Source organism: Oryctolagus cuniculus, chromosome 6 (genome assembly GCF_051225735.1).
Source record: "Oryctolagus cuniculus isolate XC-2025 breed Fujian yellow rabbit chromosome 6, ASM5122573v1, whole genome shotgun sequence".
In the NCBI taxonomy this organism is placed as follows: domain Eukaryota; kingdom Metazoa; phylum Chordata; class Mammalia; order Lagomorpha; family Leporidae; genus Oryctolagus; species Oryctolagus cuniculus.
This window is the reverse complement of record NC_142872.1, coordinates 3,515,608-3,530,000: the sequence shown is the minus strand read 5'-3', so window position 1 is coordinate 3,530,000 and position 14,393 is coordinate 3,515,608. Positions and strand designations below refer to the sequence as shown.

Here is a 14,393-nt window from a genome sequence, read left to right as displayed (position 1 = left end):
TGCCAGATGTGAGCCTACAACATTCCTTTTAATTACACACAGCTGAGACGAGGCTCCAACGGGCTCACTGGAATTTTTCTAAGCCACCCACACTGTCTTTCTCACACCTCACATTTGCTATTTGCTTTCATGGCAAAAACAAGTAAACAGCTATAAACTTGCTCAGAACCTCAACCCTTTCCTTTGGGTAACTACACTGTTAAAATGTGAAAAGTGAGTTCTTTCTATGAATACTGAAGCTGTTCTGACATTTAAAATGCAAACAGTGCAACAAGAGTCCAGCACAAGACCTGCCTCACGGTGCTGCCTGCACGTGGCACACAGCTAACACTGTTTGCCACGCTGCTGCTGTGTGGCTGGCCAAGGACTAACACTGCCTCCTGGGGGGACAGCAAAGCTACTGGACCCCAAGCACTCATATTTAGGAGACGACCTCTAGGGCTACAACCAGACCAAAGGCAGTATTAGACCAGGCAGTACTAGAACCAAGAAGGAAGTGGGCACTTAGCGCAGTTAGTAGCCGATGTCCTCGGCCTCCCAGATACAATGCAGGCATTGCTCTAGATCCTGGGAAAGAGCAGCAAATGCATAGAGACCAGACCTGGCCTTCTCCGATGTTACTCTTCACGAGACAGAGCATGACAGCAGGAGTGTCAGGAAATGTATGTGCTGATCCATGAGGTGAAATAACAGCTCCTGGACGCCATGTACACACAGACACACACTCACATACACATGCTCCATAAAGCTCATGGAAAGTAGGAGTAAGACAAGCTTTTTGGTGAAAATTTTTTTTTTTGAAATTAAAGCATAATATTTTGGGGGGATACACATTGTTCATGAAATTTTGAAGACCCATCTTGTGCCTGTATATATGCCAGGACCTCCCCAAAACCCCACAACCAAATAACATCACATCATTTAATATGAACTATGAGACAGTATAGCACATCCTGAACTATATCACATAACATCAGTTCCACACACTATAGAAACATACAGTGCAGAGACCCAGGTGTGGTGCAGCCACTATTAGTTTCAAAACTGACCATGTCACCTTCCTGCCATCTCAGCAGGGTCTCTAAGGTCATAGGTTCCCAACTGTTATCACACTCAGGGAAACAAACACACCTGATGCTAAGTGTACGCCCACGCAGTATTTGCCTTTTGGTCTAGGGACACGTGTGTTTGCCAAGTGTTCCCAGGCTATTTTGAAACGAGCTGTCTCCCCAGGGCCTTCTTCAGAGCCCTCACTACTTCCTTGTTGCGGAGACTGTAGATCAGAGGGTTCAACAGGGGCGTGATTACGGTATCAAGTACAAAGAGATGTCTGTCCAGCTCTGGGGAAAGAGTAGAACTCGGTGTCATGTAGATGACCATGGCTGGACCAAAGTAGAGACTCACCACAGTGAGGTGGGAGGAGCAGGTGGCCAGGGCTTTGTTCCTCCCTTTAGGGGAGTTCATGTGGAAGACAGTGAGGAAGATGAGGGCGTAGGAAGCCAGGATGAGGCTGAAAGGGATCAGGAGCAATACTGTGCCCGTGATGAGCACCACTTTCTCATAAACGGAGGTGTCCTCACAGCAGAGCTTCAGGAAGGCCATCACTTCACAGAAGAAGTGCTGAATCTCCATGGAGCCGCACGTGGGGAAGTGCATTACATAGATGGTATGGGATAAGGAAGCAAGAGAACTCCCCACCCAGGTCATGGCGACCATGAGCAGGCAGACCCTGGGACTCATGAGCGTGCAATATCTCAGTGGGTTACAGATGGCCACGTAGCGGTCATAGGCCATGAGGGTCAGGAGGACACTCTCTGCTGCTCCTAAGGTCAAGTAGAAGAACATCTGGGTCCCACAGCCGACCTTTGAGATTTGTCGCGTCCCGGAGAAGAAGTCAGCAGCCATCTTGGTGACGGTGGATAAAGTCAAAGTCAAGTCCATGAGTGACAGCTGGCTGAGCAGGACATACATGGGGGTGTGGAGCTGGGGGTCCAGCAGGATGAGGGTGATCAGGGTGGCATTTCCAGAAACAGCAGCAACATAAGTCAGAAGAACGATGGAGATGAGAAACTCGGGGTGCCTGGAGTTGGAGAAGAGCCCCAAGAGGACAAAGCTGACGCTGGCTGTCTTGTTCCTGTTCCCCATCCAGGGTTTTAATTACCTGAGCTGATTCTGATGAGAGTAGGAAAATAAAATGCACCTTAAGGCTTTGTGAACACCCTACATCTTATTCAACCTTTCTGATTGTTATGGAGATTTAAATAAAGCCAGAGGTCTGGATATAAGGAAATGTTTTTTGCATGTTTTTTCCTGTATTCAGTCATTTTCAAGTGACAACTGAGGGGGACAGATCATGGTACCCGGTTTACACAGCCAACACAGGAACTGGGGTGTTTGTGGACCACAGCATTGTTCCTGTGGAATGCATTTATCATTTCACGGAAAGTCATGGTTGTAGCTGCCTGGTGTTTGCTGGGACTGTGAGACTGCCAAGACCCCAGAGCATGCCGGCCACTCTATGCCGTGGCCAGGCCAGGAGTGGTGGAGGCGATTTTAGATAAGGAGTGAGATCAGACTGCACAGCTGAGTGTGCTGCGCCTCACCCTGTGCTTTGGAAGGAGGCTTCGCAAGGCAGTGAATGTCAGCGATGATGTTGCCTCGACTCCCAGAAACCTAAAGACACAGCAAAAGGAGCCCCAAAGTTCCAGATGCCTTGGCAAAACAAGCTAGATATCCTACACATAATGTATTGATCCTTCTCTCTGCATATGAAACACCCACCCTCTCCACAAGACTTCCGATTCTCCTCCCCGTGTTTTCCTCTGACTCGATCCTTACAGGATTCTCCCAAATCCTGCTCACTCCTGGGTCCTACCAGACTTGGATCAGATGTGTCACTTGACATCATCTTGCAGGGGTTACACACTCCAAGCAGCACTTGGGAAAGATAAGCCAAAGGAGGAGTGGGCGGAGACCATGATGCACTGCTGTGCCTGATTCATAATCACCGCCAGTGGAGGAGAGGTTTAAGCACTTCCCATGCCCTGCCCAGAATCCTCCCTAAGCAAGAACCTACTCACAAAGCACCTACTGAAGCCCCAAGCACCTACAGATCTTTCCACTTACCAAGCACTTACTGAGCGCTTCCTCGTGCCAAGCATGGATACTCACTATCACTCCACCATGAGAGCAGGACCACCTCTGGGGAGGCAGCATTCATCAGAATACCAGGCAGTAGCAGGCAGGCAGGCACACAAAGAACTCCCTGCAGGTGTCATGAGCACGGCGACGGAGGAGCGGAGGTTCTGTAACTCCGTCATGTACCTGTTTCAGATGAGGTGCACGTCAGGGAAGGTAACTCTTAGAAAGCATCCACTCGGGACCCAAAGGAAGAAAAGGCACAAGCTGGCCACTATGAGGACCAGAGGGGAGGGAAGCTCCATGGCCCTGACCTGGGGCTTCTGTGGGTGGCACCTAGAAGAAAGTGGAGGACACGACTTGGTTGGGATTTTTGCTCACTTCCAAAATACCTTAATGAAGGTGCCTGGTGACCTGAAGCCCTGGTTTCCTCATTTGGGAAGTGCATACAACAAAACAATGCTAAAAGACAACAGATTCTGGCCACATGCTGGCTATCAGAATCCTCCACACTGGAGTCCTCCTTCATTGTTCACAAACAACTCTGAGTGGGGGCAAAAGCACAGAGGGCAGCCCACTCACCCCACAGCACACAGCTCCTGACCACCCAGGCAGGGTTCCAACCCATGCAGTCTGGTGGCAGAGCCCCTGCACTCAGCCACTCAAACACCTGCATGATGTGCGTTGCCAGCATGGGATGAGCAGGTGCTTACACAGCATGGGCCACAGAGCCTGGGCAGCAGTAGGGGTGATGGCCAACACTCTCACTGTTCTCTGTGAGTACACAAGAGGGTGTCCTGGCCACGTGCATCACAAGGCAAGGTTTGCTCTGTAGGCGTCAGCCTTGCCAGAACACTCTGCCTCTCCCCTCGCTCAACCAGCCTATACCTGGATCCTAAGTAGTTTTTCCCATGTTCATCTGGGATAAAACAGCAAATCAAGAAAGGATTTTCTTTCCACTGCATTTCTGTCTCTTCTTCCTGAATCATAACTGCCAGGCCTGTGGTCATCAAAGCTGACTCACGTTAACCGGGAATGTGGTCCAGATGGCATCCGAACAGAGCAACAATGTACAGAGTCAGGACATGGCTGCCCACCTGGTACGCCGGACATGGCAGGTGGCAGGGAGACCAGAGCGAGGCTGTGAGGCTGAGCTAAACGTGCAGAGCGGGACTGCGGCTGGCAGCACCCTGCGCGGTGCCCACACGCTCTGAACGGCCCCTGCCTTGGTCAGCACTCCCACCACCCCTGAACAAGGGCTGCTCCCCCAGAGGAGAGACTGGCACTCTGGCACATGATCCGGCCATGCTGTCCCCAGGGAGCTGACCTCATACCTCTCACTCAAGCCCGCAGGGGCAGGCCCTGGGAAGGCGCAGAGACGCACTCCTCCCCTCTGGGCATGAGCCGAGGCTGGCGAGGCAAGAGAACTCGCAGTGCTGGGTGGGTGCCAGGCAGCACCTTCCTGCCTGATCATGCTGGGCCCATGCCCCAGGCACAGCAGGGAGCGCACGCAGGGGATGCCGATCGCAGAGCAGCTATCTCGGGGGAGCGTCCTGGCCCAACAAAACCCTCAGGCATTAATTATTCCAAGTCCCCAGACCAAGCTGCCGCCATCAGGCAAAAAGTCACAGACATGCCTGTGCTCGGGTCTGGACAGCCAGACAAGCGGTCATGGCCCTGCCCCGGCCCGTCCAGCACTGCCCCATGCCCGCCCTTCCCACCCTGGTCAGCCGTGGATGCCTAAGCAGAGATGCGGTGACTACAAACTGTCCTCCTCGAGAGTGTAAGAACAGTGTCAGGCACGTTGATTAGACAATCTGAGGTGGGTGCAGGGAGAGAGAGAGGATCTCTTTGATGCACTCTATACTTTTTCTAAAGAACATCTCCCTTACTCCCTGAAGTGTCTCTCTTCCTGTACTCAGCTCTGGACTCTGCTCCAGTGGTTTCCATTTCTCTTTCACACACACACACCCCTAACCACCACCTCGCACATTTTCTGACTATTATCAAACTCTTTAAAAAATACTTTTCATTTGGAAATATGTTAAAGGCACAGCCTGTTGTATAGAAACCATAACAGATGAACAAGAGATGGGCCCTGCAATGAACAGCCCCAGCAGGGAACGCTGTGGGTGGAGTAAGTGGGTGAGGAAAGAGATCCAAGGAAAGCTACCTAACTTTTCTGAGAGCCCAAACCATGGACTGAGGCTACGAGTTATGAGACTGCCTGAAAACAAACCCAGTGGCCCAGGAGGCTGAGGTGGCCCCTGGAAAGAAGAGCAACAGATGGAAATAAGGTTACACCGCTTTAGACAATGACAGAGAGTCCCACAAGGTCACTGAAAATGTTGATTATTAAAAAACTATGGGGCTGCCGGCGCCGTGGCTCAATAGGCTAATCCTCCACCTTGCGGCGCCGGCACACCGGGTTCTAGTCCCGGTTGGGGCGCCGGATTCTGTCCCGGTTGCCCCTCTTCCAGGCCAGCTCTCTGCTATGGCCAGGGAGTGCAGTGGAGGATGGCCCAGGTGCTTGGGCCCTGCACCCCATGGGAGACCAGGAAAAGCACCTGGCTCCTGGCTCCTGCCAGGATCAGCGCGGTGCGCCGGCTGCAGCGGCAGCCATTGGAGGGTGAACCAGCGGCAAAGGAAGACCTTTCTCTCTCTGTCTGTCTCTCTCACTGTCCACTCTGCCTGTCAAAAAAAAAAAAAAAAAAAACTATGGGGCTGGCACCGTGGCACACTTGGCTAATCCTCCGCCTGCGGCACTGGCACCCCAGGTTCTAGTCCCGGTTGGGGCGCCGAATTCTGTCCCGGTTGCCCCTCTTCCAGTCCAGCTCTCTGCTGTGGCCCGGGAGTGCAGTGGAAGATGGCCTAAGTGCTTGGGCCCCTGCACCCACATGGGATACCAGGACGAGGCACCTGGCTCCTGGCTTCAGATTGGCGTAGCTCCAGCCATAGTGGCCATTTGGGGGTTACTCAACGGAAGGAAGACCTTTCTCTCTGTCTCTCTTTCTGTCAAATAAATTTTAAAAATTTTTTAATTTAAAAAAAAAAAAAACTATGCATGGGTTTCAAACACTTTGTACCAAAGTGAACTTATATTTTAATTCTATTTTCTGCAGACTCTTTGACTACCCTGGCATTCCCAAGAGCCAACTCCAGAGCTCCCGGTCACAGTTCAGTTCCCTGGGACATCTCAGGCCCCCCCATCAGAAATGGCTCTAATGCATGCCTTGGAGGCCCTGCCTTTGATCCTTTGCCCTGCACTCACTCCCCCAATTCCATGACAAACAATAAGCCACTGTCCATAGTGGGATGTCAATGTGTCTACCCGAATAACGTCCACAAAGCATACACTAATGTCATCTATGAACTGAGTTTCAACATCTCTCTCTGTAAAGGAACTCCCAAAGTAACCACGGTTCAAACAGGCACTGTTAAACAAGCATTCCTGCAATCACTGACCCTCGGAGTATAGCCACAGGCCCTGAGATACAGACACTGAGGTACAGAGCTATGCACTGAGGTGCCGGCAAAGATGTTGTATAGGCCTCAGAGAAGTGCCTCTTGTTTTTAAATCAAGCATGCAGCTGTTTAAATCTTGAAAGTGATGGAAGAACTTGTGACGACCATTAATGATGACCTCACTGGGGTCTTGGGAGCACTGCGAGGATTCACTGAGACAACACAGAGACCTTACACGAGTTCCAAGTCTTAGAAAACACATCATAAGTTAGTTATTATTATTTATGTTGTTGTTATCCCTGCCTTAAATAGAATAGACTGCATTGAAAGGCAGCTAAAATCAACAGAACAATTCGATCAAAACTAAAAACTGGGTATGCGAAGCATGATATGACTGTGAAGAGTGGAAATAAATCCCCTCCTCCAAAAAGGATTTGCATCCCTAGGACGTTCCTCACCTTATCTTATTTCCAGTCATGCCAGCGACATCATCCCTTATTTGAGGACAATTACAATGCCTGGTTAACTTGCTATTGGGATTTCAGAGTTAAAGCTAATCCTTGAGTTTATTCAACAGATATCAGTGTTAACCTAGCACACATCCAAAGGTGTTTCTGACTTGTGTGCATGTGCCATGGTGCAGTAGGTTAATCCTTTGCCTGCGGTCCCAGCATCCCATATGGGCGCTGGTTCTAGTTCTGGCTGCTCCTCTTCCAATCCAGCTCTCTAATGTGGCCTAGAAAAGCAGTAGAAGATGGCCCAAGCCCTTGTACCCCCGCACCCGGAAGAAGCTCCTGTCTCCTGACTTTGGATCGGCGTAGCTCCAGATGTTGCGGCAATTTGGGGAGTGAACCAGTAGATGGAAGACCTCTCTCTCTCTGTCTCTACCTCTCAAACAAATAAATAAATAATCTTTTTTTAAAAAAGAGCATTTATAAAATACACTGCATGTACCTGGCTACTTAATGCTTACACACACCCAAACAATCACTCCCACATGTACAATCTGGTGAACCAAAGAAACTACCTATTTTTAAAAAAAAAAAATATGGAATACTTCACGAATTTGCATGTCATCTTTCTTTTTTAAAAAAAATTATTTATTTTTACTTGAAAGTAACAGTTACAGAGAGAGGAGATGCAGAGAGAGAGAGAGAGAGAGAGAGGTCTTCCATCCGTTGGTTCACTCCCCAGATGGCTGCAACGGGTGGAGCTGTGCCGATCCAAAGCCAGGAGCTAGGAGCTTCTTCTGGGTCTCCCACATGGGTGCAGGGGCCCAAGGACTTCAGCCATTTTCTACTGTTTTCCCAGGTCACAGCAGAGAGCTGGATCGGAAACAGAGCAGCCTGGTCTTGAACCAGCACCCATATGGGATGCTAGCATTGCAGGAGGTGGCTTTACCCACTATGCCACAGCGCCGGCCCCATGCATGTCATCCTTCTGCAGACGCCATGCTAATCTGTATCATTCCAAGTTTAGTATATGTGCTGCCAAAGTGAGCAGGAAAGCACCTCTTAAAGATGAGTCTTTTCCAACTCGAGGTATACCTGAGGTTGAGGGCAGGTAGGAGGAAGGCAGGTGGAGGTTTCATTTTCCTATTGGTTATTTTGGAAACAAAACAAATTCAGGGGCCGGTGCTGTGGCATAAAGGGTAGAGCCGCCACCTGCAGTGCCAGCATCCCCTATGGGGGCCAGTCCAAGTCCCAGCTACTCCTCTTCTGATCCAGCTCTCTGCCATGGCCTGGGAAAGCAGTAGAAGATGGCCTAAGTCCTAGGGCCCCTGCACCTATGTGGGAGACCCAAAAGAAGCTCCTGGCTCCTGGCTTTGGATTGGCCCAGCTCCAGCTGCTATTGCAGCCATTTAGGGAATGAAGCGGTGGATGGAAGACCTCTATGTCTCTGCCTCTGCCTCTCTGTAACTCTGCCTTTCAAATAAATAAATAAATAAATCTTTGAAAAAAAATTCAGTGGGAGCAGTTTGAACAAAAAATCCAGGGTTATCTGCAATTAGGAAAGAAGGTGTGTGTTACTGTCCTGAACCTCAGGAGCTACATGACTTTGAATATCGCTCTTTCTGAAATGTTGAGATGACAGAGCATAGTCTCCACCTCACATCATGCTCCTGAGCACACAACAGGAGGTACGTGAAAGCATGGCTCAACTGTACGTTCCAGAACAAATGCAACGTGTTTTCCAATCTCAAATCTCGACTGCAGCCCCACCACATTCCCATGTGCAACTGGCTCAGAGCAGACCTGGAGCAGGCACCCAGGACAATCAAAGGATCTACAGGGACCGGAGAGGGCTTCGAGTCCGTGTTCACTGTGTCTCTTGGGGAAACACAACATAGAAAGGGCAGCTAAAGGTCCTTGTCACTGCAGAGAACTGCGCGGAGAAATGAGTGCCTCCATCAGCTAGATGAAATCCCAAACTATGGAGAAAAGCTTTGCATAAAATCCCACATAACAATACCCAAATTTTCTCATATAGATGGCAAGAAGAAATCATAGCTTCTGTCTACCTGACTTGATGGCCCCCAAGAAAATGGACAAGAGCCAAGACATGCATAGGTTGTCAACCCACATATCCATAGATTTGCCCAGGAAACCAAGGTAAGATGAGGGGGAGGGGAGCCAGTCTCCTTGACCCAAAATCTGTCTTCATTGTATTCAACGTGTGTCATTAGCAGCCTTATTTCAGTGGAGTCAGAAGTCGGTTCTTTGGACTAAGATAAAAAACATTTCGCAAACAAATCCAAAGTTTCAGATTAGCTTCTGTTTTGTAAGATGTTTTTACATCGCTGTGAGTTGCCCTTTAAATGACTGCCTTTGACCTAGAAAAAAGGAACAACCCTCATCCTCTTTCTCCCCACTGTTGAACTGACTCAAAAGTGATCCATTGAGGAAATTTCCCCAAAGTGATCAACTTTACAAAACAAATCTTTAAAAATAAGGAAAACTCCAGTAGTAGCCATGGATTACGGGCTCCTCTGGCCATGTGATGTCCGTGAAGGGAAGCAGGCTCCACCTGTCATGTCACCCATCAGAAGCTGGGGAGACCCATTTCCCCAACATCAGTGACACACTTTCTGTTCAAATACATTTTCCTCTTTCTGAAAACGATCAGGAAAATCAGACTTTGCTTTTTCTCTGAAAGTGAAGGTGAAAGGAAAAGAAAATTACAGGAAACATGTAAAAGAGTTGACAGCTCACTGGGAAAGGGAAGCCAAAAGAAACAGGAGAAGAACAGTAAAACACCAGGTCTAGCAAAAGAAAAGTGGGCCGGCATGCTGGATACTGAGGCTTACTTCAAGTCATAGATTCCACCCGAAATCAACTGCTGTCAACTGCTGTCCCCAAGCAGAACGTTGTTCTGCTCTTTCCAGCACCTTGCAGACCGACTGAAATGATCATTTTCCTAACAGTCCTGAAAACTGCTGATCTGCTGAGACACGGACACACCCAAAGCATATACTGACCATGTGCATATGTGCAGACCTGCTTTCAAGGCATAAAAGCTAAATGTATCTCTTTTAAATGGGTATACTTTTAAAGTTTCAAGGAAATTCATAAATGTACAAAGCTGTAATACATGAATACTTCACGTATGTTGTAGATCTAGAAATCTCTACATAATTTTAATAAACTAATAATGTAAAAGTTACACTCAGATTTCTAAATATCCATCCCTTCCTTGTGCAGGAAAGTGAATTACTGTATACTGACTTGCAGCATCTTGTTTGTCCCCTCAGTGATGTGCAAGTAGAAGAGTTAACGTGAACAAGCTGAACACAACTCAAGACATCATTTATAGGAGAGCTCTCACAGTAAGTTGAGGGAATGTGGGAGACCCAGGCCCTTCATGGGTACAGATTCGGGTGGTCCAGGACCAATCATTTAGAGCTTTTGTGACTCATAATTTCTTTATCACCAAGTAACAGGAAGATATCAATGACTGGGGATTAAGAGGGAAGCTGACTCTTAAGGCATCCTTTAAGCCTGAACTTTAAGGGTATGACAAAAATACCCTTAATTAATTGGAGAAGCTTTGTATCAGGCAGGCCCAAGGAGAACCCCAATGATCCTGCCCACTAGTCCCCAAGCCTTTGTGCAATTTTTCCCCAAAGGCTGGACCCATTCATTCAACAATGCTGACCCTAGGTTCAAAAAGACCAGGACTTCCATCTTTCTCTCCCTTTCCCCTCTTTATCTTCCTATCTTTCCTGAAGGAAGCCATATTGTACATGGTGCCTTGCGCCACTCAAGTGCAGGAACTGAGAGACCTCCTGCTAACAGCCAGCCAAGAATTGAGGCTCCCACCCCAACAGTGCACAGGGCTTAACTGAACACTGATGGCAGGTAAGCTGGGTAGCAGCCACTGGAGCACTTCTGAACTCCCCCACTCTCATGTCTTTCCAGGCACGACTACTCTCCACTAACAAGGCAGTCATGGACAGCAGGAATAAGTCTTCAGACACGGACTTCATCCTCCTGGGCCTCTTCCCTGGCATGAACCACGTCACCCTCCTTGTCTCTGCCATCCTCCTGATCTACACGGTGGCTCTCACTGCAAACTCTGCACTAATTCTTCTGATCTGGGTGGACTCTCACCTCCACACACCCATGTACTTCCTGCTCAGCCAGCTGGCTCTCATGGACCTGACCCTAATCTCTAGCACCGTGCCCAAGATGGCAGCCGACTTCTTCTTAGGGCAGAGAAAAATCTCACGGGTGGCCTGTGCAGCTCAGATCTTTTTCTTTCTGACTCTAGGCATTGCTGAGTGTATCCTCATCACCTTCATGTCCTACGACCGGTACGTGGCCATCTGCAACCCTCTGAGATATGCCCTCCTCATGAGCCAGAGGGTCTGCCTGCAGATGGCTGCCGTCTCCTGGGCTGGGGGTGCCTTTTTATCACTGGCACACACTGCCTACGCCATGCACTTCCCAATCTGTGGTTCCACAGAGATTTCTCATTTCCTTTGTGAGGTCATGGCCATCCTCAAGCTGGCCTGTGAGGACATCTCTGCCTACGAGAAGGCTGTGGTGGCGACCAGCATTGTGGTGCTCCTCATTCCCCTGTCCCTCATCTTGACTTCATACGTGCTCATCTTCCTTGCTGTTCTCCGCATGAACTCCCCTGAGGGCAGAAACAAAGCCCTGGCTACCTGTTCCTCTCACCTGGCTGTGGTGAGCCTCTACTTTGGCCCGGCCATGCTGGTCTACATGAGGCCAAGCTCCTACCACAGCCCCAAGCTGGACCAGGTCCTCTTCTTGCTTGGTGCCATCCTCACCCCCATGATGAACCCCCTCATCTACAGTCTGAGGAATAAGGAGGTGGTGGGGGCTCTGAAAAAGGCGCTGGGATGCTGTCCAACCTCACTCTAGACCACAAATATACGGCAAACCTTAGCCACGAGCTCTGTTTCAGCTCAGTCAGCCCTGTTGGACGTCGAGGCCTCTGGTCGTGAGGTTGAAACTGCAATGGCACCACTGGCTCCATGGATTCAGGACACAGACGTAAAACTGGTGGAATGTGCTGTGGCCATTCAGCCCGAGTATGCTAGGTTCACACTCTGGGACTATGATCCTCAAGGAGTGGGCATTCCAGAGTTGATGATGATGGTGACAGTAGTGGTGGTGGTGCCAACGGCATTGCTGTGGGTTTGAGGGGAGTCACTGTGGGAGGAGTAGTGATGGTGATGAGGTTTTGCCAAGAAAAGGATGTGAATCAGCGATGCTTTATTCAAGGAGATATGAATCAAGTCTGGTCAAGAAAGGTCAACCACGACAGAAAGTCCAGAAATGTTCGTTTCCAAACTCTCCTAAAGTGAAGGTGAAAGCTTAAGAGTGTAAAATGAAGGGGCTTTATTAGATGACATCTATGGCATTTCTAAACCTACCCAAAAAACTCATTTTATTTTTAAATACCATGCTGCCTCTTAAATTATTTTGTGTAATTGTCCTTGTTACCAAAAAAGAATAATATAAAGACCTTTGAAGTTTCTTTAGTTTTAAGAATGCAAAATTATATCAGGCTTGATGGAAATGGAAAGTTATATGCAGATTTACTACTAGTAGATTGCATCTGAGTTTTTTTTGTTTTGTTTTGTTTTTACATTTCTATCACCTCTCTGCCATGTAGTGAATTAACATTCACATTTCAGGAAAGGATAATAAGGTGAATGTGGCTGAATCTACACGTGTAGAAATATTACCATTCCAACACCTGGCAGTGTGAGCATAGATTGCAACTGAATTTAACAGTTCACTGCCGCACCCACCACTAGTTGACTTGGTTGAGTGACCGAATTAGAGAATGGAAAGCTATTTATATGTCATTAGAAATCCAGAAGATTCGCTGAGGAACATGGCTTGCTAAGAATATAACAAAGGACTGAGAATTAGAAAGAATACCCTTAAGTCATCCTGAAATTCCTCTCCAAGAGATGATTGTATTTAAATTCAAAATATGTTGGGCATGGTGGTGGGGGGGTATGTGAAAGAAATATTTTGATCTAAAAATTAATATGTAACAAGCAAAAATTTCTAGGACATTCTTCACATAAGAGATTACTGTAAATTATCCATGCAAAGGAGAAATGAATGTGCCATAAATGGCATATGGCAGGTAGGGCTGGGGGAGGAGTATAAACCAGGGTTCTTTCTGATAGTGGTTGGGTATATAAAAACAATAACGTTTGCTCTACCCCTTAGCACGCACGCAGGTATCAGCCATCATTTCCATTTCTGACAATAAACCTGAGTTCCTTGCACTAAATTAAAGAAAAAACGGGGCCGGCGCCGCGGCTCACTAGGCTAATCCTCCGCCTAGCGGTGCCGGCACACCGGGTTCTAGTCCCGGTCAGGGCGCCGGATTCTGTCCCGGTTGCCCCTCTTCCAGGCCAGCCCTCTGCTGTGGCCAGGGAGTGCAGTGGAGGATGGCCCAAGTGCTTGGGCCCTGCACCCCATGGGACACCAGGAAAAGCACCTGGCTCCTGGCTCCTGGCTCCTGCCATCGGATCAGCGCGGTGCGCCGGCCGCAGCGCGCCGGCCATGGTGGCCATTGGAGGGTGAACCAACGGCAAAGGAAGACCTTTCTCTCTGTCTCTCTCTCTCACTGTCCACTCTGCCTGTCAAAAAAAAAAGGGGGGGGGGATAGTTTATATAAAGTCTGACCTGTCGGATTAAAAGCATGCTTAAAGACCCAGGCTAGCACTGTCTCAGGGAAGTGATGCCATGGTGTGTGCAAGGCCATGATGATGTTGATTATGTCTCATTAACCACCTGCAGCACTTTGTCCCATCCCATCAACCCACATGCAGGTGCAGCAAAGCAGGGGGTGGATTCCACTGGAACGGGATTCACCTGGAAAAAGGAAGAAGAGCCACATGTCTGACTCGCTTCTGAAGTCTGTTGGCTTCACACAAACAAAATTTTATATATGCCCTCTTCTGCCAAGCAAGGACAAAATAAGGCTTTGATGTATGTACTTGTTTTTAAGAAAATAAAAGAGAAAAGAAAATCACCAGGAAAAAGATCTCTTGTCACCAGGGTCTTGGTGGAAAGGAGGCGCAATCAACTAAGTTGGCAGTGAAGAAAGACAAGGCAGTCCCAGAAGCCCGGAAGAGCCTACTGCCCGGCCAAAATCTCCACAGCCAGCAGTTACAGGGGAGGAAGCAGCGGTTCCCGATATAATTGGAAATCTTTCTTTAGAAATGTCTCACGAAGGGGCTGGGCTGTGGCGTGGCAAGTAAAACCGCTGCTTGTGGTGCTGGTATCCCATATGGG

At 48.7% G+C, this 14,393-nt stretch overlaps 2 protein-coding genes and 1 non-coding gene across 3 annotated transcripts; 1 reads left to right on the top strand and 2 right to left on the bottom strand.

Annotated features, from left to right (window-relative positions):
• Positions 1-775: 775 nt before the first annotated feature.
• Positions 776-2,206, bottom strand: LOC149125967 (olfactory receptor 2AG2-like). Its single transcript, XM_089334636.1, has one exon. The coding sequence runs from the start codon at positions 2,143-2,145 to the stop codon at positions 1,207-1,209; it is 939 nt and encodes a 312-aa protein (XP_089190762.1). The 5' UTR covers positions 2,146-2,206; the 3' UTR covers positions 776-1,206.
• Positions 2,207-8,003: 5,797 nt separating this feature from the next.
• On the bottom strand, positions 8,004-8,106 carry LOC149125966 (U6 spliceosomal RNA). The gene has a single exon (XR_016236678.1). It is a non-coding gene; the product is annotated as a U6 spliceosomal RNA (small nuclear RNA).
• A 2,945-nt stretch (positions 8,107-11,051) lies between these two features.
• On the top strand, positions 11,052-11,990 carry LOC149125965 (olfactory receptor 2T27-like). Its single transcript, XM_089335826.1, has one exon. The coding sequence runs from the start codon at positions 11,052-11,054 to the stop codon at positions 11,988-11,990; it is 939 nt and encodes a 312-aa protein (XP_089191952.1).
• Positions 11,991-14,393: the final 2,403 nt, after the last annotated feature.

What these genes read in the sequence shown, in the direction of transcription:
- LOC149125967 (XM_089334636.1), bottom strand. Translation starts at nt 2,145, where the DNA reads ATGGGGAACAGGAACAAGACAGCCAGCGTCAGCTTTGTCCTCTTGGGG.
- LOC149125965 (XM_089335826.1), top strand. Translation starts at nt 11,052, where the DNA reads ATGGACAGCAGGAATAAGTCTTCAGACACGGACTTCATCCTCCTGGGC.